The sequence below is a fragment of the Haliotis cracherodii genome, unplaced genomic scaffold, assembly GCF_022045235.1.
Source record: "Haliotis cracherodii isolate W230 unplaced genomic scaffold, xgHalCrac1.p SCAF_18, whole genome shotgun sequence".
Lineage (NCBI taxonomy): Eukaryota > Metazoa > Mollusca > Gastropoda > Lepetellida > Haliotidae > Haliotis > Haliotis cracherodii.
This window is the reverse complement of record NW_027266273.1, coordinates 14,623,265-14,642,525: the sequence shown is the minus strand read 5'-3', so window position 1 is coordinate 14,642,525 and position 19,261 is coordinate 14,623,265. Positions and strand designations below refer to the sequence as shown.

General features: G+C 41.5%; 1 protein-coding gene across 5 annotated transcripts in view; it reads left to right on the top strand.

Moving 5' to 3' along the window:
- The window catches only part of LOC139465804 (microtubule-actin cross-linking factor 1, isoforms 6/7-like), a 142,667-nt gene that overhangs the window by 25,916 nt on the left and 97,490 nt on the right, over positions 1-19,261 (top strand). For all 5 annotated transcript variants that reach the window (XM_071247728.1, XM_071247729.1, XM_071247731.1 and 2 more), the window contains exon 2: positions 13,850-13,917. In XM_071247728.1, the coding sequence (XP_071103829.1) occupies positions 13,855-13,917 (63 nt within the window). In that variant the 5' untranslated portion in view covers positions 13,850-13,854. The remainder of the gene's footprint in view (positions 1-13,849; positions 13,918-19,261) is intronic.

Sequence of the window (19,261 nt, the reverse complement as noted above, 5' to 3'; positions counted from 1 at the left end):
TCCATGTCCAGTGTCCCATCTGAATCTATGCATAGAAGTTCGAGATGATGGCCGCCTCTGTACCAAGATGAATGACAAGAGGGATGATTTCGGTTTTTTAATCGTGAATTTCCCTTTCATATTTAGAAATATACCATCAGTTCAAGTTCGTGGCGTCTGCCTTTTTAGTTGCACTAAAACTTTTATTGATGATTTTGACAGCCTTTCTCGCTTGCATTTACTTTATCGGTCGGGTGGTCAAACTTGGTGGTCAGACTTGGTGGTCAGACTTGGTGGTCAGACTTGGTGATCAGACTTGGTGGTCAGACTTGGCCCCGACGGCGTGGATCATTGCTCCCGTTACCGATCACTGGATTGTCTGGTCCAGGCTCGATCGTTTACAGGCCACCATCGTGTGACAGGAGTATTGCTGAGTGCAGCGTTAGGCAGCCAACGTTTGCATGTTTATGAAAGGTGTGTTGGTGACGGGAGAACTGGACATGTTACCCTTTTCGCGAACACCTGATGTCGTCACTGATCCATTCACATAATTCCATCACTATTTGCCTTCAACGAAAACATGGAGAAATACGCTCGCTTGTTTATTATTAATCAACTATCCCGTTTAAAGCACTCATTGGCCTGGTGAGGAAAAACGGTTTGTCCCTGAACTGGGAAACTCAAAGTCGGAGTTTTATTTATTTATTTTAATTCAAGTTTCACATCTGTCACAAACAGGAATTATATTCTGTTCAGTTAAAATGTTTGACCTGAATATTTTGATATATCATTGTGCTATATTTTATTGTTGCTTGTCATTTTACCAAGTGAGCAATGACAGCTGCCATTAAATATATAATCTTATAAGGACACTCATCCCTAAAATATGCATCGATATTTTTGTGAGTCGGAACACATTATTCACCATTATTTGTCTGTCATTGTACAGCTGTCTAGAGTTGAATATAAATGATGAATATGTAGGTCACGTGAAAAAATGCATATCGTCCCACGTTACGTTAGACGGTTTTGTTGCCGTATTGACATTTTAGTTACGCTTGGTTGACTGAGCAATGCGCGGAATTTACAATAGAAAAACACCCAAGTTCATTGAAATATTTAATTCACAAAAGCCACATGCATTTCCTCTCCCCACTGAATGATGATCTCACTCATTGTGTAAACCTGGATATTGGATATATATATTTATGAGTAAATATCTATGTAATTAAAACTGGGGTTTTCTAAACATAAAAGGGAGAGTCTGATCTACTAATTGATACGCTATAAATTTACAAAGAAGGTTAAAGGCGGATTTCGGAGATAAGGGAACAAGTTAGAACTGCAAACACAGACACCCACTCTTCATATCTTGCTATAGTGCCATGTAACCCATCGGGATGAGGGGCGGTGGGGTAGCCTTGTGGTTAAATCGCTCGTTCGCCACACGGAAGGCCCGGGTTCGATTCTCCACATGGGTTCAATCTGTCTTGACCATTTATATGTCCCCGCGGTGATATTGCGGGATATTGCTAAAAGCGGCGTAAACGTATTCCCACTCACTCCCCAATGGGATGAGATCTGCGATACATTAAGACAGATAAATATTCCTTGGATGTTCAAAACAATACAACATTCATACAGTGTGCATTCACATCGAAATTTGTATATACTTCTTTGAACCTTTCTAAGAAACATATACACCAACAATTCAATGTCTGGGACTTAAACGTGCAGAATCTGTAGTTTAGAGTGAGTGAGTATGGTTTTACGCTTTTAGAAATATTCAAGCAACATGACGGCGGGGGACACCAGAAATGGGCTTCACACATTGTGCCCATGTCGGGAATCGAACCCGGGTCTACGGCGTGACGGGCGAACGCTTTAACCACTAGGCTACCCGACCCCCTGTAGATTAGAACTACTACATTCTCGTTCTGAGATGATGGCATTATCAACAGTCGAGAGTTTTACTTAGTTTAAAATTGTGAAAACGATTTGTAAATATAAATTTGAATATAAAACGCCAACACCAGGGTATAAACAATCTCGAGTATCTGCCGAAATAGTGATGAAGATCATAGGAATATACCACTGAAAATCAGTGATGACACCAGGTGTTCGCGAAAAAGGTATTCATTTTGGTCTTGTTATGGAGGTGTTGAGGTGTTTGCGTGGAGTGCGAGGATCCCATAAAGCCAGCAGGTGCTATATTTGTTCGGCGACGGAGTGCCTACGTCGTACGTGGGACGAATACCGCAAAAATGACATGGCTATCTCGAAAACTAGGAATGTGGAAGGTCTAGTTAGGGCCACAGGAGTGGCTCCGTATTTCGGTTTATTTGCAGTAAATCCTCACAACCAAAAAAGGCAAACAAGTTTCTGCCTACATGTGTCAGTCTAGACTGTAAAAAACATGCACGTTATAAACATTGGGATGTAAATTTATGTTGGATGAACACACGCTCAGTCATTTATGAAATATGGACACATACTGCCTTGGAATTTTAATAAACAATATCACTTTTACAATTAAGACAAACAAGTCAGCGACCATGAATATCAAATAGCGTTCCAAATGTACTTTTACCATCTAGCCACAAACCAGCCCCGAGCGTCATTTATATAATTACAGTATTTAAAACTTTCTTTTGGCTGGAAGGAATCCTGTAACCCAGTTTCGATTATTTCAACTGGTGGCTACTCTGAATTCTATTCAGTAACATCGCTGCCTTCGTGTAATTATCGCCCCATGGGGTTCCGGTAACAACACAGATCCCCAGCAACCCATCCTTGTCGTAACAGGCGACTGTGCGTGTCGTGAGAGGCGACATAATGGATCGAGAGGTCAGGCTTGGTGACTTGGTTGATGCATGTCATCGTATCCCAATAGCGTGGAGCGATGCTCATTATATCAATCAGTAGATTGTCAGGTCAAGACTCGATTATTTACAGACCGCCATCATATAGTTGGAAAATTGCTGACTTCGGCGTTAAACAACAAACAAACAAACAAACAATCGTCACAATTATCAAGAATGGTAGATAGTGGCATTGGGAATCAGCAGATATAATATGTTCCTATTTAGAATAACAATTACTCTGCACTTCACCTGGTATCGTCACTATTAGATAGTTGTTCATCAACACCTTATGTTATGTCGATATCTAGAGTTTCCTATTGGTACGGACAGGGATTTGTCGCTATAACTCACACAATTACGGCCAGACCCTAACCTGATTATCAAGATAAAATACGATATACGTTCCTGTTAGTTTTACTTCATTGATATTCTGACCTGGGGCAAGGCCTACAAGGAGACATGGTATGTAACTGGTTCTACAGGTAGCGTTACCTCCCCCTCCCTCCCCGTCCTATAAGACTCCCAATGAGCCCCCCCCCCCCCCCCCCCCCCCCCCCCTCTCCCCTGTTTGTCGCGTAGTTCTTGTTTGTCGTGACTGTGTATGATGGCGCTGATATATAGAGCTATAATACGGTAATTAGACTAGAGATTACCCGAGACAGAAACCAAGAGGTCTGACAAATGTATGCATGACGTCTAGATGACGAGATAGGCTGTCCTGTATCACCATGAGTTCCGTCACCTGCTGTCTCGTGGCAGCTGGGAGTCACACATCTCTTACTTCAGGGGATACATTTGTATTCTCGACACGTGTCAGGACTAGAAACAATCTATACATGTGTCAGGACTAGACACAATCTATACATGTGTCAGGACTAGACACAATCTATACATGTGTCAGGACTAGACACAATCTATACATGTGTCAGGACTAGACACAATCTATACATGTGTCAGGACTAGACACAATCTATACATGTGTCAGGACTAGACACAATCTATACATGTGTCAGGACTAGACACAATCTATACATGTGTCAGGACTAGACACAATCTATACATGTGACAGGACTAGACTAGATACATTCTATACATGTGACAGGACTAGACAATTCCTCGACACATGATAGAACTTTATAGATACTTGACACATGTGACAGAACTATGGATTCTCGACAAATGGCAGAACTTTATATTCTCGACATGTGATAGAACTATAGATTCTCGACACATAGCAGAACTTTATATTCTCGACATGTGACAGAACTATATAGATTCTCAACATGTGACAGAACTATAGATTCTAGACATGTGACAGAACTATATAGATTCTCAACATGTGACAGAACTTTATATTTTCGACATGTGACAGAACTATATAGATTCTCAACATGTGACAGAACTATAGATTCTAGACATGACAGAGCTATAGATTCTCGGCATGACAGAACTATAGATTCTCGACATGTGACAGACCTATATAGATTCTCGACATTCGACAAAACAATATAGATTCTCGACATATGTCAGAACTATGTACATTCTCGACATGTAACAGAACTATCGACTCTCGACACAAGACAAAACTATATAGATTATCGACATGTGACGGAATTATAAGGATTCTCGACATCTTACAGAATTATATACATTCTCGACATCTAACAGAACTATATACACTCTCATTTCCTCTCCAATCGCCTCTGATCTTCAAGCATATCAGCATATCAACAGTCAGTATCTAGATCGCCAAATAAACGGAAGATGGTTCTCGGATTAATTTCCATTTAAAGTCTTTAGTCCAGTGTCTAGACTCGTCACATATTTTCAAAACACAAAGTGAAAACATGTGCTTATATGGTCATAAACTAATTCTAAGGATATAATATCATCAATTCCAATCTTATCATCTCTTTATAAATATATTGTATGTAACCAAGCAGAACATATTCAAATCAAACATTTCAGACACACCGAATTTCCCACACATCAAACAAGAAACAACCGATTCATATTACATAGACAGAGATAAATCATATTCACAATGTAAATACACACAGTTCATGAAGTGGTGGTCACTCTGTCACCACGTATTCGAGTAAACCCACGAACTTGCACAATCCATCAAAGGTATCTTAGTATCCTGACTCTGGGATAGTTTTTGTTTATTATCCATAGATATACTTTGAAAAGTGTATGTGTTTAAGATTGCATATGAACTATATTCCTTTAAACATTTTGTTTGTGTACTCCCAAAAGAAACAAATTATAAAATCATTTAAGAATATGTTGTATGTATTCTGCAAGTTATGAAATCAGACCTAAAACTGGGACAGTCAAGTTCACACTATTAATATAGGTCCATGGTATCGCTCTAAGAGAGCTTATGATTTGCAGTAAACAACGTTTGCTGGGGCGACCATGTTCGTGGGTCTGCTTTCGGAAAACAGCCCTAACCTTGTACTTTACATACAGAATACGTCAACTTAAATATATAAGTGGACCACATATTTCTCATTACGGCAGGTTCGTCACGTGTAACCAGTGGCATGCAGTGCACGTAGATATATCAATAACTCAAGTCAGACACTGCATCTTCCGGGAGACAAACAACATGTTATGAGATGTTGGAGCGTTGTACGTCTATTTTGCCCTTGGCAAAAGGCTTACAAAGCCACAAAGTTCAGATTAATTCGATTAGGTCTGTGCCTAAAGCGTGGGGGTTATATGCACATAAATCTCATTAATTGATTGTTTTTAGAGTATTGCGATTCAAGTACAGAGCAGGGGTCATGAAGTGTGAAGAATGTCGTGTGTCTTGTGTTCGAGTCTCAACCTCGCGGTACTTACTAAACAGAGTAAACGATTAACGCTGATCTATTGCCTTCGTCACGACATATTCCGATTTGACTTAAGGTTGTGGTTCAGTTTAGCCATGTATTCAAATAAATCTAAACAAGTGGCGTTTAAGTATAAATCAAAAACAAAACGACTTCCTGGCCTCTTCTGATTTAACAGTTGGCCTTCGTAGAGTGAGTAAGTATGGTTTTATGCTGCCTTTAGCAATACTCCAGGAATATCACAGAGGACGCGAGTAATGAACCCATGTTGGGAATCAAACCCGGGCGTTCGACGTGACAGGCCAACGCTTTAACCACCTGGCTACCATATCACCCCGGCTTTCGTAGACCATTGAGTCACTGAAAATGTCTATTATGTCAGTATCATTTGGATGTTTGTAGCCTGCGGAGATATACACACATGAGTAAAAGTCTACAACATCAGAAAATCACTTTTGAAATAATCATCGTTTATTTAACTTATTTTTGAATTCATATACGTACACCGGTTAAAACTAGTTCGCAGGTATCATCATGGAGATATACTGCACTCAACAGGCGAGATTGTGAAAATGCAATTAAAAACTCCGTTGAGAGGAATTTCATCGTCTACCGTATTCGGTGCATCTAGTATATCCCTTCGTTACAGTTCACCATAGCTGGGCAATGTTAGGTTACGCAATATATTACAATCCTGGCAGTTAAGGAACTCATCAAAAGGAAGAAGAGGCAATATCCCCTCCCTCTAAAGTGTTCCTCTTCCAACGTGCCATTCACCGCCCGGGGTGATATATACTGCCTGGAGCGTCTATACTGCCTGGCGTTATATCCCGGTACTGCCTGGGGATACATATGGCCTGGTATTGTTTAGATGGTATGATATACATGATGTTACGCACGAGATAATGCTATGGGTTACACACGTACAAATTTGCTTTTGTTCAAATGTTAATGAAGCGTGAGACTGAACTGGGATAACTGCGAATGGTGGAGATGGTTACTGATAGTGTTGTCAACTGAAGCGGTGGCTCTAGTCGTTGATATCTGGTATGCATCGGAATAACTATTCCCTGAATCATTTTTTCACCTGTTTCAACCGATAACGGCGTCACCACAAGTTGTAAGGGAAACAGTACTGGACTCAGGACACAGCCCTGTTTCATTCCAATCAACCATGCCATTGCAGCGCACATGTATGCGCTTTAACAGAAGTGTACATTGTATTATATAATATAATTATGTGCACCCGGTAGAATAGGTATTCAGCAAACCATGCTTGCCGTGAAAGGCGACTATGATTGTCGTAAGAAGCGACTAACGGGATCGGCAGGTCAGGCTCGCTGACATGTTTGGTGCATGTCATCGAACTCCAAATGCGTGGATCGACGCTCATGATGTCAATCACTGGATTGTCTGGTCCAGACTCGATTATCTACAGACCGCCGTCATATAGCTGGAATATTGAATACATGTAGTCTTTAGTCTTTAAGATAAGAAGCAGACACGACGACAGTAATCTGAGAACAACATATGAATGTCTTTATCTCTGACAGACATGTTTTTATTGGGAAACGTGCAAATGGTTATTCCCTTGTATTTCCAATGTAGGTCATCTCTTGAGGTATTTGTCAAACGAGTTCATCTACCAAACCGTGTCCTACAATATCGGGTTCTATTGAACTGCAATACAATACTTTTATAATCAGCTTCGTGGTGAAATTATTTTTCTACTTAAAAACGATTAGACCGGCGCTTTAAAGAAGGTAGTTGACAACATGATGGTTTAACTGCGGCATCACAGGACTAACGGGATCGGGTGGTCAGGCTCGCTGACTTGATCCATGCATATTATCGTATCCCAATTGCGTGGATCGATGCTCATGATGTCAATCACTGGATCGTCCGATCCAGACTTGATTATTTTCAGACCACCGTCATATAGCTGGAATATTGCTGTGTGCGGCGTTAAACAACAAACAAACAAACATTGGGCGTAAGGCAAAATAGCGGTGAAACTTATATGAACGGATCCCTGAAAATCAGTGATGACACCAGGTGTTAGTTAATGCATACCACCACGGCGTCTGTACCGTGTGCTTTGGGGGCACTGAAGGCCCAGTGGTCTAAGACATCATCATCATCATCATCATCACCATCACCATCACCATTATCATTATCATCATCACCACCCTCACCATCATCATCATCACCATCACCATCATCATTATCATTATCATCATCACCACCCTCACCATCATCATCATCACCATCACCATCATCATCATCATCATCATCATCATAAGAGATAGAATAACACGATCCCAGAGGCATACCTACATTTCAGGGCATTAATCATGCAGTGGACATCGACTAGCCATCGAGTGGACACTAGACTAATCAATCTTCGTTGAAGGATCGGATTATCTGTCGCCCATTACCTAACGTCTCGCTAGTCAGGTAGGCGTGGGGTATCCTCAGGGGGCAGATATTGCCTGGGGTCACCGCGACCCAAGTGACCGATCAGCCAAACTTGACCATCCTACGCAATACGTGATTGTGTGAGAGTATGTGAGTAGGAATATTTGTATTGGGTCTGAAACACGGACAGTAGCGACACATGCTTATTATTTAATGGGAATAAGTGTATATTATACAGTATGTTGTGCGCATGACTGGGGTGTTGTCGATGGGGCGAGATCGGGCAGTATGTGTCTCGTACTTTTAATTTAACATATACTTTATTTTTTTTAAAGATTTTAATATCTAATGTTGGTCGGGCATTGTTAGCACACCAACTCACTTATAACGCTTTTATGTAGTACAATACGCAACACCTTAATAAACATCAACTTTCTCATACCGTCTCGCTAGACGGGTAGGCGTGGGGTATCCTCAGGGGGCAGTTGTAAACGGGGGTCACTGTGACCCTAGGGACCGGTCAGCCGTTCTTGACCATCCCACACATCAGCTGTAGCTCTCCATAATGAGCTGTCCACTGTCCCCATTGTCAAGTGATGCTTCCTAATCAGGTGAATTGTCGCTCGTAAGTTGCCAATGTCCGCCTCACAATGGGAACAATGTATCGTTTTACAGAGGACAACTTAATGCATGCATTGTAAAGGTTCACTGCCAGTTTTAAAACAGAATTGGTTGTGTCTGTTTCCTTGCAGACGAGTACCCATTTGCTGCCTCTCTCTTGTATACGCTGTGGTGCACCCAATGAGTTCTTGCAAGGCAGAAGTTGTTAAGTAAGGATAACAAACAATAAGGGTTAGTTTTATGTCAAATAAAAATGTAGTCATGATTACTAACATATATCTCACTTCTGTTCCGCTGGTATACAGTGAGTGAGTCAGTGAGTGAGTCAGTGAGTGAGTCAGTGAGTGAGTCAAGTGAGTCAGTGAGTGAGTCAGTGAGTGAGTCAAGTGAGTCAGTGAGTGAGTCAGTGAGTGAGTCAAGTGAGTCAGTGAGTGAGTCAGTGAGTGAGTCAAGTGAGTCAGTGAGTGAGTGAGTGAGTGAGTCAAGTGAGTCAGTGAGTGAGTCAGTGAGTGAGTCAAGTGAGTGAGTCAAGTGAGTCAGTGAGTGAGTCAGTGAGTGAGTCAAGTGAGTCAGTGAGTGAGTCAGTGAGTGAGTCAAGTGAGTCAGTGAGTGAGTGAGTGAGTGAGTGAGTGAGTCAGTGAGTGAGTCAGTGAGTGAGTGAGTGAATGAGTGAGTCAAGTGAGTCAGTGAGTGAGTCAGTGAGTGAGTCAGTGAGTGAGTCAGTGAGTGAGTCAGTGAGTGAGTGAGTCAGTGAGAGAGTCAGTGAGTGAGTCAGTGAGTGAGTCAAGTGAGTCAGTGAGTGAGTCAGTGAGTGAGTCAGTGAGTGAGTGAGTGAGTGAGTGAGTCAGTGAGTGAGTCAGTGAGTGAGTCAGTGAGTGAGTCAGTGAGTGAGTCAGTGAGTGAGTCAAGTGAGTCAGTGAGTGAGTCAGTGAGTGAGTCAGTGAGTGAGTCAGTGAGTGAGTCAGTGAGTGAGTCAAGTGAGTGAGTCAAGTGAGTCAGTGAGTGAGTCAGTGAGTGAGTCAGTCAGTGAGTCAGTGAGTGAGTCAGTCAGTGAGTGCGTGAGTCAGTGAGTCAGTGCGTGAGTCAGTGAGTGAGTCAGTGCGTGAGTCAGTGAGTGAGTCAGTGCGTGAGTCAGTGAGTCAGTGAGTCAGTGAGTGAACGATCTACTTTCTCGTTACTCCGAATTAGGGGGGCACGGGTGGCCCAGTCGTCTGAGGCGCCGCGATTCGCTGTGAAGAGTTGCGTCCCTTGGGCATGCCAGAAACCTATGATTGTGGGTTCGAATCCCGGTTCGTCCCGATTATGTTTCTAGGTTTGTCAGCACCATACCCGTGCTCGTGGGTTTCACCGAAGTGGTAAACGTCTGAAACCTGCATCACTTCGGGCTTTCCTCCCACATTAAGCTGTCACGCCGTGATATAACTGGAATACTGTTAAAAGCGGCGTTAAACCCAACTCACTCACTCCATACTGCGAATTAGCTCACATGGTTCCACCTGTCGGGAAGGATACGTTCACCTTTTCGCGAACACCTGGTATCATCACTATTTGATACTGATTCATAAACACATACTCAGGATATAGTACAATCGACTCTGCTTTTGGCAGAGATTTCTTATGAATATGGAAAGGGTATGGGCGCGTTTATTAACATTGCGCTCCCAAGGAGAAAATCGAACCCTGTCTGTTGCATGACGAGTGAAAGCCTAACTACAATATGTCACTTACGAGGTTGCATAAAGAGCTTCAGGCCTTAAATGTATATATTTGAATGTGTCATCTAGTTATTGTATATAGCCATCGGGTAGGAGAGTAGGTCATTGACTCTTATATCAAGCCCGCCTACAAAAGCGTTCTATATCTGTTATGTTTACGCGTTCATTTTACAACTAAAGAGAGATTCTAAACCTGCCACACATTACACTCCCGCGGAGTATCTGCTGAACATGCAATAACTGCTGCAATTAGTGTCAAAATGCCAGGCTTTAGTGTTGACCAGGTAACCAGTAACCAGGTAATGACCGCTCCGCCTGTAACCAACCAGATAGAGGAGGGAAGAGGACACAGAGAGAGAGAGAGAGAGAGGGGTGGGGGAGAGTGAGAGAGAGGGAGAGAGAGAGAGACTCAGGGAGGAGATGGAGAGAGAGACGACTGAGGAAGAGATAGAGAGAGAGAGAAAAAGAGAGAGAGGAGGGAAAGAGAGAGAGAGAGAGACTTGAGAGAGAGGAAGAAAGTGAGGGGGGAGGCTTGAGAGAGGGAGAGAGTAAGACACTGGAGGGAGAGAGAGGCTTGAGGACAGAGAGAGGGAGGGAATGCGGGAGAGGGAGAGACTTTGGGAGGAGATGAGAGAGAGACGACTGGGGAAGAGATAGAGAGAGAAAAAAGAGAGAGAGGGAGGGGAAGAGATAGAGAGAGAGAAAAGAGAGAGAGGGAGGGAAAGAGAGAGAGAGAGACTTTAGGAGAGAGAGGAAGAAAGTGAGGGGAGAGGAGAGAGAAAGACACTGGAGGGAGAGAGAGGCTTGAGGACAGAGAGAGAAGGAGGGAATGAGAGAGAGAGGGAGACTTGGGGAGGAGATGGAGAGAGAGACGACTGGGGAAGAGATAGAGAGAGAGAGAGAGAGAGCACATACGCGTACATCAGAGAAATAAAAAAACCGGAAAATGCTCTCGCTCCGAATGAACCCAAACCAGTAGGCTAGTCACAATGGATATAGACACAGAAATGGAATATGGATGTGCATTGAAACCTCGATAACTCGAAGTCAATTTCACATCTAATATATCGATTCATCCTCAGCTCTGACTGCTTCAACATAGTGCCAGTTAGGATTATATGGTGACCACAGAGGGTCAGAGACTAAGACGATATTCGAGATCAAGAAGTTCGAGATCAAGTACTTCGTGATAAAGGAGTTTGATGTATGTGGATATAAACAGTAGGTGTGTTTTCGGTTATGAAATAATATCAGTGGGTTGGACACATTTACCTAATGGTGTGTGCTGTAGATCAAAAAATAAATCTGAGTCAATACTATTCTTGATACGAGGCATGGAAGCTGTGATAATGGCCACACTGCCAAGTCCGTAGATCCTAAAAGTCAACGCTCCACGTGTGGTGTGTCAGTGATCACCGAATTTCCCGATAATCTTAATCGGGATTATAGGATAAGCCACTATATCTAATACATGTGCATGTATATTGTTGGATCTCTGACCTCATACCACGATCGCAGATCAATCCGATTCCATGAGCGCCTATTGGTAGGCTTTGTACAAATGAAATAGACTTGGCTTCGTATCAACACACAAACCAAGCGGTTTATTATCGCTTATCGACGATTATGAGATTTCTTTTTGTACAGTTTTGTTTGTGCGTGTTGACGGCGTGTTTTTATGCCTAGGAAGCAGGGAGATTGGAATCGAAATCTACCAATGTCACATTTATATTATTGTATTTTAAACAGCATTAAAGGAATTGATACGTCAGAAAACTTAAACATCATTGGTAAATGTTTAAAGTGAACGAGTGTTGTTATACGGCGCTTTTAGCAATATTCCAGCAATATCACGGCGGGGGACACCAGAAATAGGCTTCACACATTGTTCCATGTTAGGGATCGATCCCGGTCTTCGGCGTGACGAGCGAACACTTTAACCACTAGGCTACCCCACCGCTCCCGGTAATGATTTTAAAATTTCCATCCTTTTATAACGTTATGTAAACATAATGATACTATCAATGACGATAATCATTATAGTGTCAGGTTGCTTTACATGTGATTGTAACGACGTCATTCCCAAGGGCGCCGTAATTCGTGATGCAGAGTTGCGTCTCTTTGATGTGCCTGGAGCCTATGGGTTCGAATCCCAGATTTGAGCTGATTCTGTTTCTAGCTTTATCTAGATACAACTTATAGGCTACAGCCATCGTTCACCTGGAAGACGCTTCACAGAATGTAAAATATCCTCCCTTTGGACCGTGCAACACGAAATCTCTGAAGCATGACGTGATCAGGGCAGTCGAGCTTTTCACGTAACACAAACCACTCCTGACTTATAATAGCGTTAATCAAGCCTCGCTTAATATGATCTAAACATGGCCAATGTTATGTAAACAGGACATAGTACCACGCTCCTGTCGATGGCCTCTCATTCACCTCCAGCTGTAGACAGTCGGGGGTTAACATGCACCTCGCTGACCAACATGTACAGTTTTGTGGTGGTAGCTGCATATTTGATCAAACGATACGCCCGATACCTACATGGGTATCTATGGACCTTCCTCTATCGAAGACGGCGTTATGGAAGGCATAAAATTCTGAAAATGCGTTTAGGCATTATACCGAAAGGTAGGCCGCTGTGATTGGTTTGGTTATGTTTTATTTTAAGATTCCTGTTTTGTTTACTTTACTGAGAAACTTTTAGAACACAAGACGGACCATATTTTTAGGCGCTATTGTCACCATCCATAAACACAAAATGAAAATAGACATTATTATTATCATTATCATCATCATCATCATCATCATCATCATCATTATTATTATTATTATTATTATTATTATTATTATATTAAAACTGAAAAATATTGCGTTTTTCGTGTCAGTATACCAGCAACATATACAGTGATAATTATGATCTTGTATTGAATTGTATTTTTATCCATTAACAAATTAAGTACATCATATTATTTTTTTAAAGAAATTCGGCTGCATAAAATAATGCAGGTGTATGTAGGTTTGTACACTCAAATTGCGTTCCACTGTAGTGTTTGAAAACAGTAAAATTTGTCACGAAATATCTTTGTGTTTGAAACGATACCTTTTGTCCATAGTTATATTAATCATGTAAATTACATAAATGGTGTAATTTTGTGAAAAACAATCGAATTCATGTTCACTTGTTAACAATCTTAAGGTGTACTAACTACCTGTGTTGTACACCTCCATCTGAAATAACGTCCTGTGTCTCATATGGTGGGCTTCGCATTAAACTCCCAACAGCCTAAAAGTGTGTCGTGTGTGCGGAGCTGCGGGATGAGGAAGACGGTTACCTGTATGCGCATGTGCAGAGAGAGAGTACCGTTCGTTGACAATGACTAAAATATTGCATTCCGTGTTTTAACAGGTAAAATGGGATCACGGAGAGACGCGGGGTTATTGGATAAGTGTCTGTCGGATATACGAGAAAAACAGGTAAGTGACCTATATCATCCTCTCCTTTGATGTTGTCCCGGGCAGGTGAGACACATCTAGGGCGTCCCAGATGTGAACACTGTGTCTGACACCATTTTTAAAGCTCTCGTTATAAGAGGAATATTACTCTAAATAACGCGAATTCGTTGTTAGAAAGTGTTCCGAATGATAACAGCTTTAACCGGGATATTTGATAACGATTTGTCAAGTGACAGATTTGCTGAAAGGGATTGGTATGAGACCATACCTGTGACATACCTAGCCTCGTCGAGTTGTTGGCCGGTGTATTTGACGCTCGCCAGGCTTAATGCAAACTTTCTCTCTCACCTGCCCATAGCGGCGCTTTTGATGGTCTGACTGCCGTGTTTCAAATACTTGGACGGTCACTTGTGTCTCGTTAGCGTGTTTTACTGTGTCAGATATTTACAGGTACACAGATAGGATTGTTATTACCCCCCACTGACAGACTATCCTTACTTTTAATTGTATTGATCATTCGGTCTAACGATGTCACATATTCACGCAATATCTACATTAGCTCTTTAATAGACCGCGTAATATTTGATCGCGTTGTTTTACTGTAAATACGTGTTCCTGACCACAGTTGAAAGAAAGAAATCTACATAAAAATATACTGACTCAAATAAGCCGTTTTTGTTTAATTTTATTTTATATGTTTACGGTATAATAAATACAGTTTCAGTTAAAAATTGATTTCAATAGGGCTGTTCTGGAGGTGGTCACGCGCTCAGATCAATGTTTACATTTGGCACTCCCATTTCCGCGTTGTATTCAGATGAGGTTTTATATTAACCCTTTTTAAAAGTCGTGTCACAAGTGAACTGAATACAACACAATATTTTGATATTTGATACTGCAGCTGAAACGATATGGGCGTTTTTACACATATGAAGAAGTATATGTACATATAGTCTCTACTGACAGTATCAGTGTGCAGGTCAGGTCAAATAGCTGTTATAATATTGATGATAACTTTGTTAGCCATTTTGATAACTGATATCATCATTATTATCAAAATATTTGCAAACCGCAATATGAAGCCTAGTTTTAGTAATGTATTGATGTGCGCGTGACAAGAAAAGGGTTCTCTCACTTTTGAGTGAGTGTTTTTTAATGTCGCTGTCATTAGTTTACAGTTACACGGCGACATAACACATGCTATTGTGATGACCCGATGTTGTTCAACCATATAACCAGCTACCGTGTTTGTATCACGAGGTATTCTCCTGCAGTCAATCAATATGTGCAGTACATGTTCGGTCTCTGAGTCATAACACATTGCATATTTTTAACAAAACTCAACACGGATCATACACAACATGCTGGCTTGTCTGATGTACATCGTTGTCAGATACGTGTGTGTTACGTTTACTGTTAGCTGCAGTAGACCATATGGTTATTGATTTATTGCACAGTCTGATCAAATACACTTACGTGTATATATACAATTACATCATTTCATGAAACTCATGCATGTGAATTAGGAGATAAACAGACCGTGTTTTCAATATAGAGCTTGGTTACCTGTCGATTCAACCGCCTAAATCGAATTTGGAACTGATCGGGCAGATACGATGACATGCATCAACCAAGTCAGCGAGCCTGACCACCCGATCCCGTTAGTTGCCTCTTACAATCATAGCCGCCTTTTCGGGCAAGCATGGGTCGCTGAAGACCTATTCTAACCCGGACCTTCACGGTGTGAATGGTAATACGGGTGACACATTGAATTATCAAATAGGGTTAGGGTTAAGTTTAAAATCATATTCTAAAAAAGATGTTTAATTTATGAACTTCAGCACTATCACGCTGGACTATATATGTTCCACGGCTGTCTCCTAATGCGGTGCACTGATATGGTGTATCGGGCTTAAAGCCGTCCTTACTGTCTAGGCCAATTATGACGATTTGATACGCCCGAGTGTGCTTGTACCCTTTGAACCTATTGACAGGCTGGTCACGGTAATGGAATGTGTGTCTTAATGTCAGCACAAAGTCAACACACTCAGTTAGAACCCTCACAAAGACGATGACATTCAACAATGATGTCTTCATCCCATCAGGTGAATGGTGATTTGGCTGGGTGCTTAGAACGACTTTGAACATCATTCACAAAGACCAGCTACAAAGTTCAGGCACATATATAGTTGTCGGTAAACATTCCGAGGTTGTAAAAGTTCCGACATTTCATCCGCGTGCTTGAGATCAAGATGAACACGTCAGTGTCTTTCATTCATGCACACCATGCATGGCAACCTTTGACCTATGTAGTCAAACCCCAGACCATTAAAAGCCAGATGGCACGATCCTTACATTGAAACTCATGATCTCGAGGTACAGCACAGTTTCATTTGTATGAACCATTGACATCAGCAATGCTTCGTATGTCATGGCAAATATAAGTTTCTTTAAGTTATTTCTATAAAGCTGGTTTTATTGCATGGCTCAAGGGTTTGTGAATGTGATCAAGGGTACACGTATAACAACTTATACTCTCTCCTAAACCCTGTATGATAATAATGATGATCATTATATACTAACAACCCTATGATATCAGATCCATTAGTGCGTGCTGGTAGTAAGTGTATATGAAGAAGGCATTTTACCAATATACATCGTCTAACACATTGACAGGAATTGTCAACAGTGATGACGAAGTTACCTGTCCGTCTTGCTTATCTTCATTGTCAGTGTGCAGATTCCACCTTCCTCAAATGTCATAGTATATTTACCTGACCTCTTTGATGCCTGCCTTGTTTGAGGCAGCGGCTCTTTGATGTACTGATGATGACAAAAGGGTATGTCAATAGTTTACCTGTAGTGTCCTCCTGGGCCACCATTGGAGGTCATTAACACCATTCCTGTGACGGTTACCTTGCGCCCTCACAGTGAGATGCTATCAGTGCACGAACGATGACAATCACATATCTGTGTTATGTCTAAGGTCCGCCAACAAAATATATTTCGCCACAGTTACTTATTATTGATGCATGTCAACGTATCTCAGCTGCGTATATCGATGCTCATTATGTCAATCGCTGGATTTTCTGGACCAGACTCGATTGTTTACAGACTTCCGTCTTATAGCTGGAATATTGTCATGTGTCGACGTATCCAAAATGCGCATATCAATGCTCATTATGTCAATCACTTGATTGTCTGGTCCAGACTCGATTATTTACAGTCTACCGTCATATAGCTGGAATATTGTCATGTGTCGACGTATCCCACATGCATATATCGATGCTCATTATGTCAATCACTGGATTGTCTGGTCCAGGCTCGATTATTTCAAGACCACATATAGCTGGAATATTCCTGAGTGCGGCGTTAAAAAAGAAACAAACATTATTGCAATGTCTTCATCACACTGTAGAGATGGGTTTGGGTCGCCCTGTGGAAAGGTGTTCATTCGACAGGCCCAATTACGTGGTTCGTTTCCGACAAAGAGTACTACGTTTAAAAACTTTTGGGTTCCCTCGCCGTTATATGGCTTGGTATTACGTAGAGCCTTACTCTGGCAATCACGAGCACTTCCGAGGAACAGTCAACTCGGATATATTAGACATTTATCTAACACTAAAAACGCTTTTAAATATCGATTGGAGAACGTAGATCCAGTCAGAAATATACATTGTCACTATAGCAACTGTTCTAAATTACCACAAACATACCAGACAAGTGCAGAGTCGGGAAACAAACAATCACCTACCTTTTTTATGTTCAAAGTGTGTGAGTGGCGGGTGTATCGGAAGAGAGGGACCTTTTCGCGAACACCTTGTGTCATCACTGATTTTCAGTGATCCAATCATATATTTTTCAGCACTGTTTTGCCTTCTACGCCCTATGGAATCTGTTTCATCTGATAATCCAGACTGGTTGTTCTCTGGCGTATATATATACAGTAAACTACGGTTATAACGAACACGCGTATAACGAACTGACCGATATAACGAACTTATTTTTTGCCCCGGCCAATTTTTGTACATATGCTGTTTATATGCTTATAACGAACTACGGTTATAACGAACGAATTAAAATTAGTGGTCCCTTTGCGTTCGTTATAACCGTAGGTTACTGTGTGTGTGTGTGTGTGTGTGTGTGTGTGTGTGTGTGTGTGTGTGTGTGTGTATCTCGTTTGGCTATAACTGAAACCGATATTTAGTCTATTAAACATGTTTGACGTGTAGGTATAGACACTGATGGTGCTATGCCACATAATTCACTCACTCTGCATATATAAAACAACCTATTGACACATATTCAGGTTGTTCAACCGTTTATATACAAACTTACACCAGTAGGTAACCTGTTAAACCATACACTGAACTATCGGTGAATGCATGTAGCTGTAGAGGTGAGTCGTTCGTCAACTTAAGGGGGTAAACGAGCTCGGTGTATACCAAGGTACCACCCTAGGCCCTATACCATTGTGAGACTGCTGAAAGGGGGGCATCACTGCAACTCGAGATCCACAACACACACACGCAATCATGGGTCTGCATTCAGCTCCAGTTTCATAACAGCCATGTTTTACACGCGGTCCCTGGCGCTAACATCGCCTCGTTTGCTTATGTGTCGAACACTTTTGATGTTTTACTTGAGTTCAACCTATAACCTTGTAAGGAAATAATGTTCCCCCCTACACTAATCACGCCATGGTACGACTAGTGTTTTGGGTGGAAATAGTTTCATACAATTATTTTGTGTCGAGGAAAGATCTGTTATCTATCCTTTTTGTACAGTGGCAGGGGTTTGACAGTACGCTATACACAGCGGTAATACACATGTAAACACCCGGTGAACTAGTACAACAGAAAATATACAGTGTTAGGGAGCCCTGTGTGGCTACGTTTGTATGTGGTGAGGGGTAGGGTAGCCTTGTAGTTAAAGCGTTCACTCGTCACGCCGATGACCCGGGTTCGATTCCACATGGGTACAATGAGTGAAGCTCATTTCTGGTGTCCTATATTCCGTGATATTACGTGAATATTGCTAAAAGCGGCATTAAACCATACTCGCTCAGTCACCAGTATGTGGTGAGGCGACAGAGGGACATGGATCCACGTGACTTGGTTTCTGTAACTCAAGTCTTAATTTTACTTTAAGTCAAAAAAGAAATAATAACTTGTTATATTTACAACATTTATGATTTTATTTCTAATCCTAAAAACAATATTCAAAAACTATTCCAATGCCATAGAAATCAGAACACAAATGATATTGTTTTATCATACTTTCCCTTAAAAAACGTACAACTTTATTGATAACAACGTTTCGATGAAGATTTTAAACCGTTATCAGGCTGGAGTGCCTCGTCACT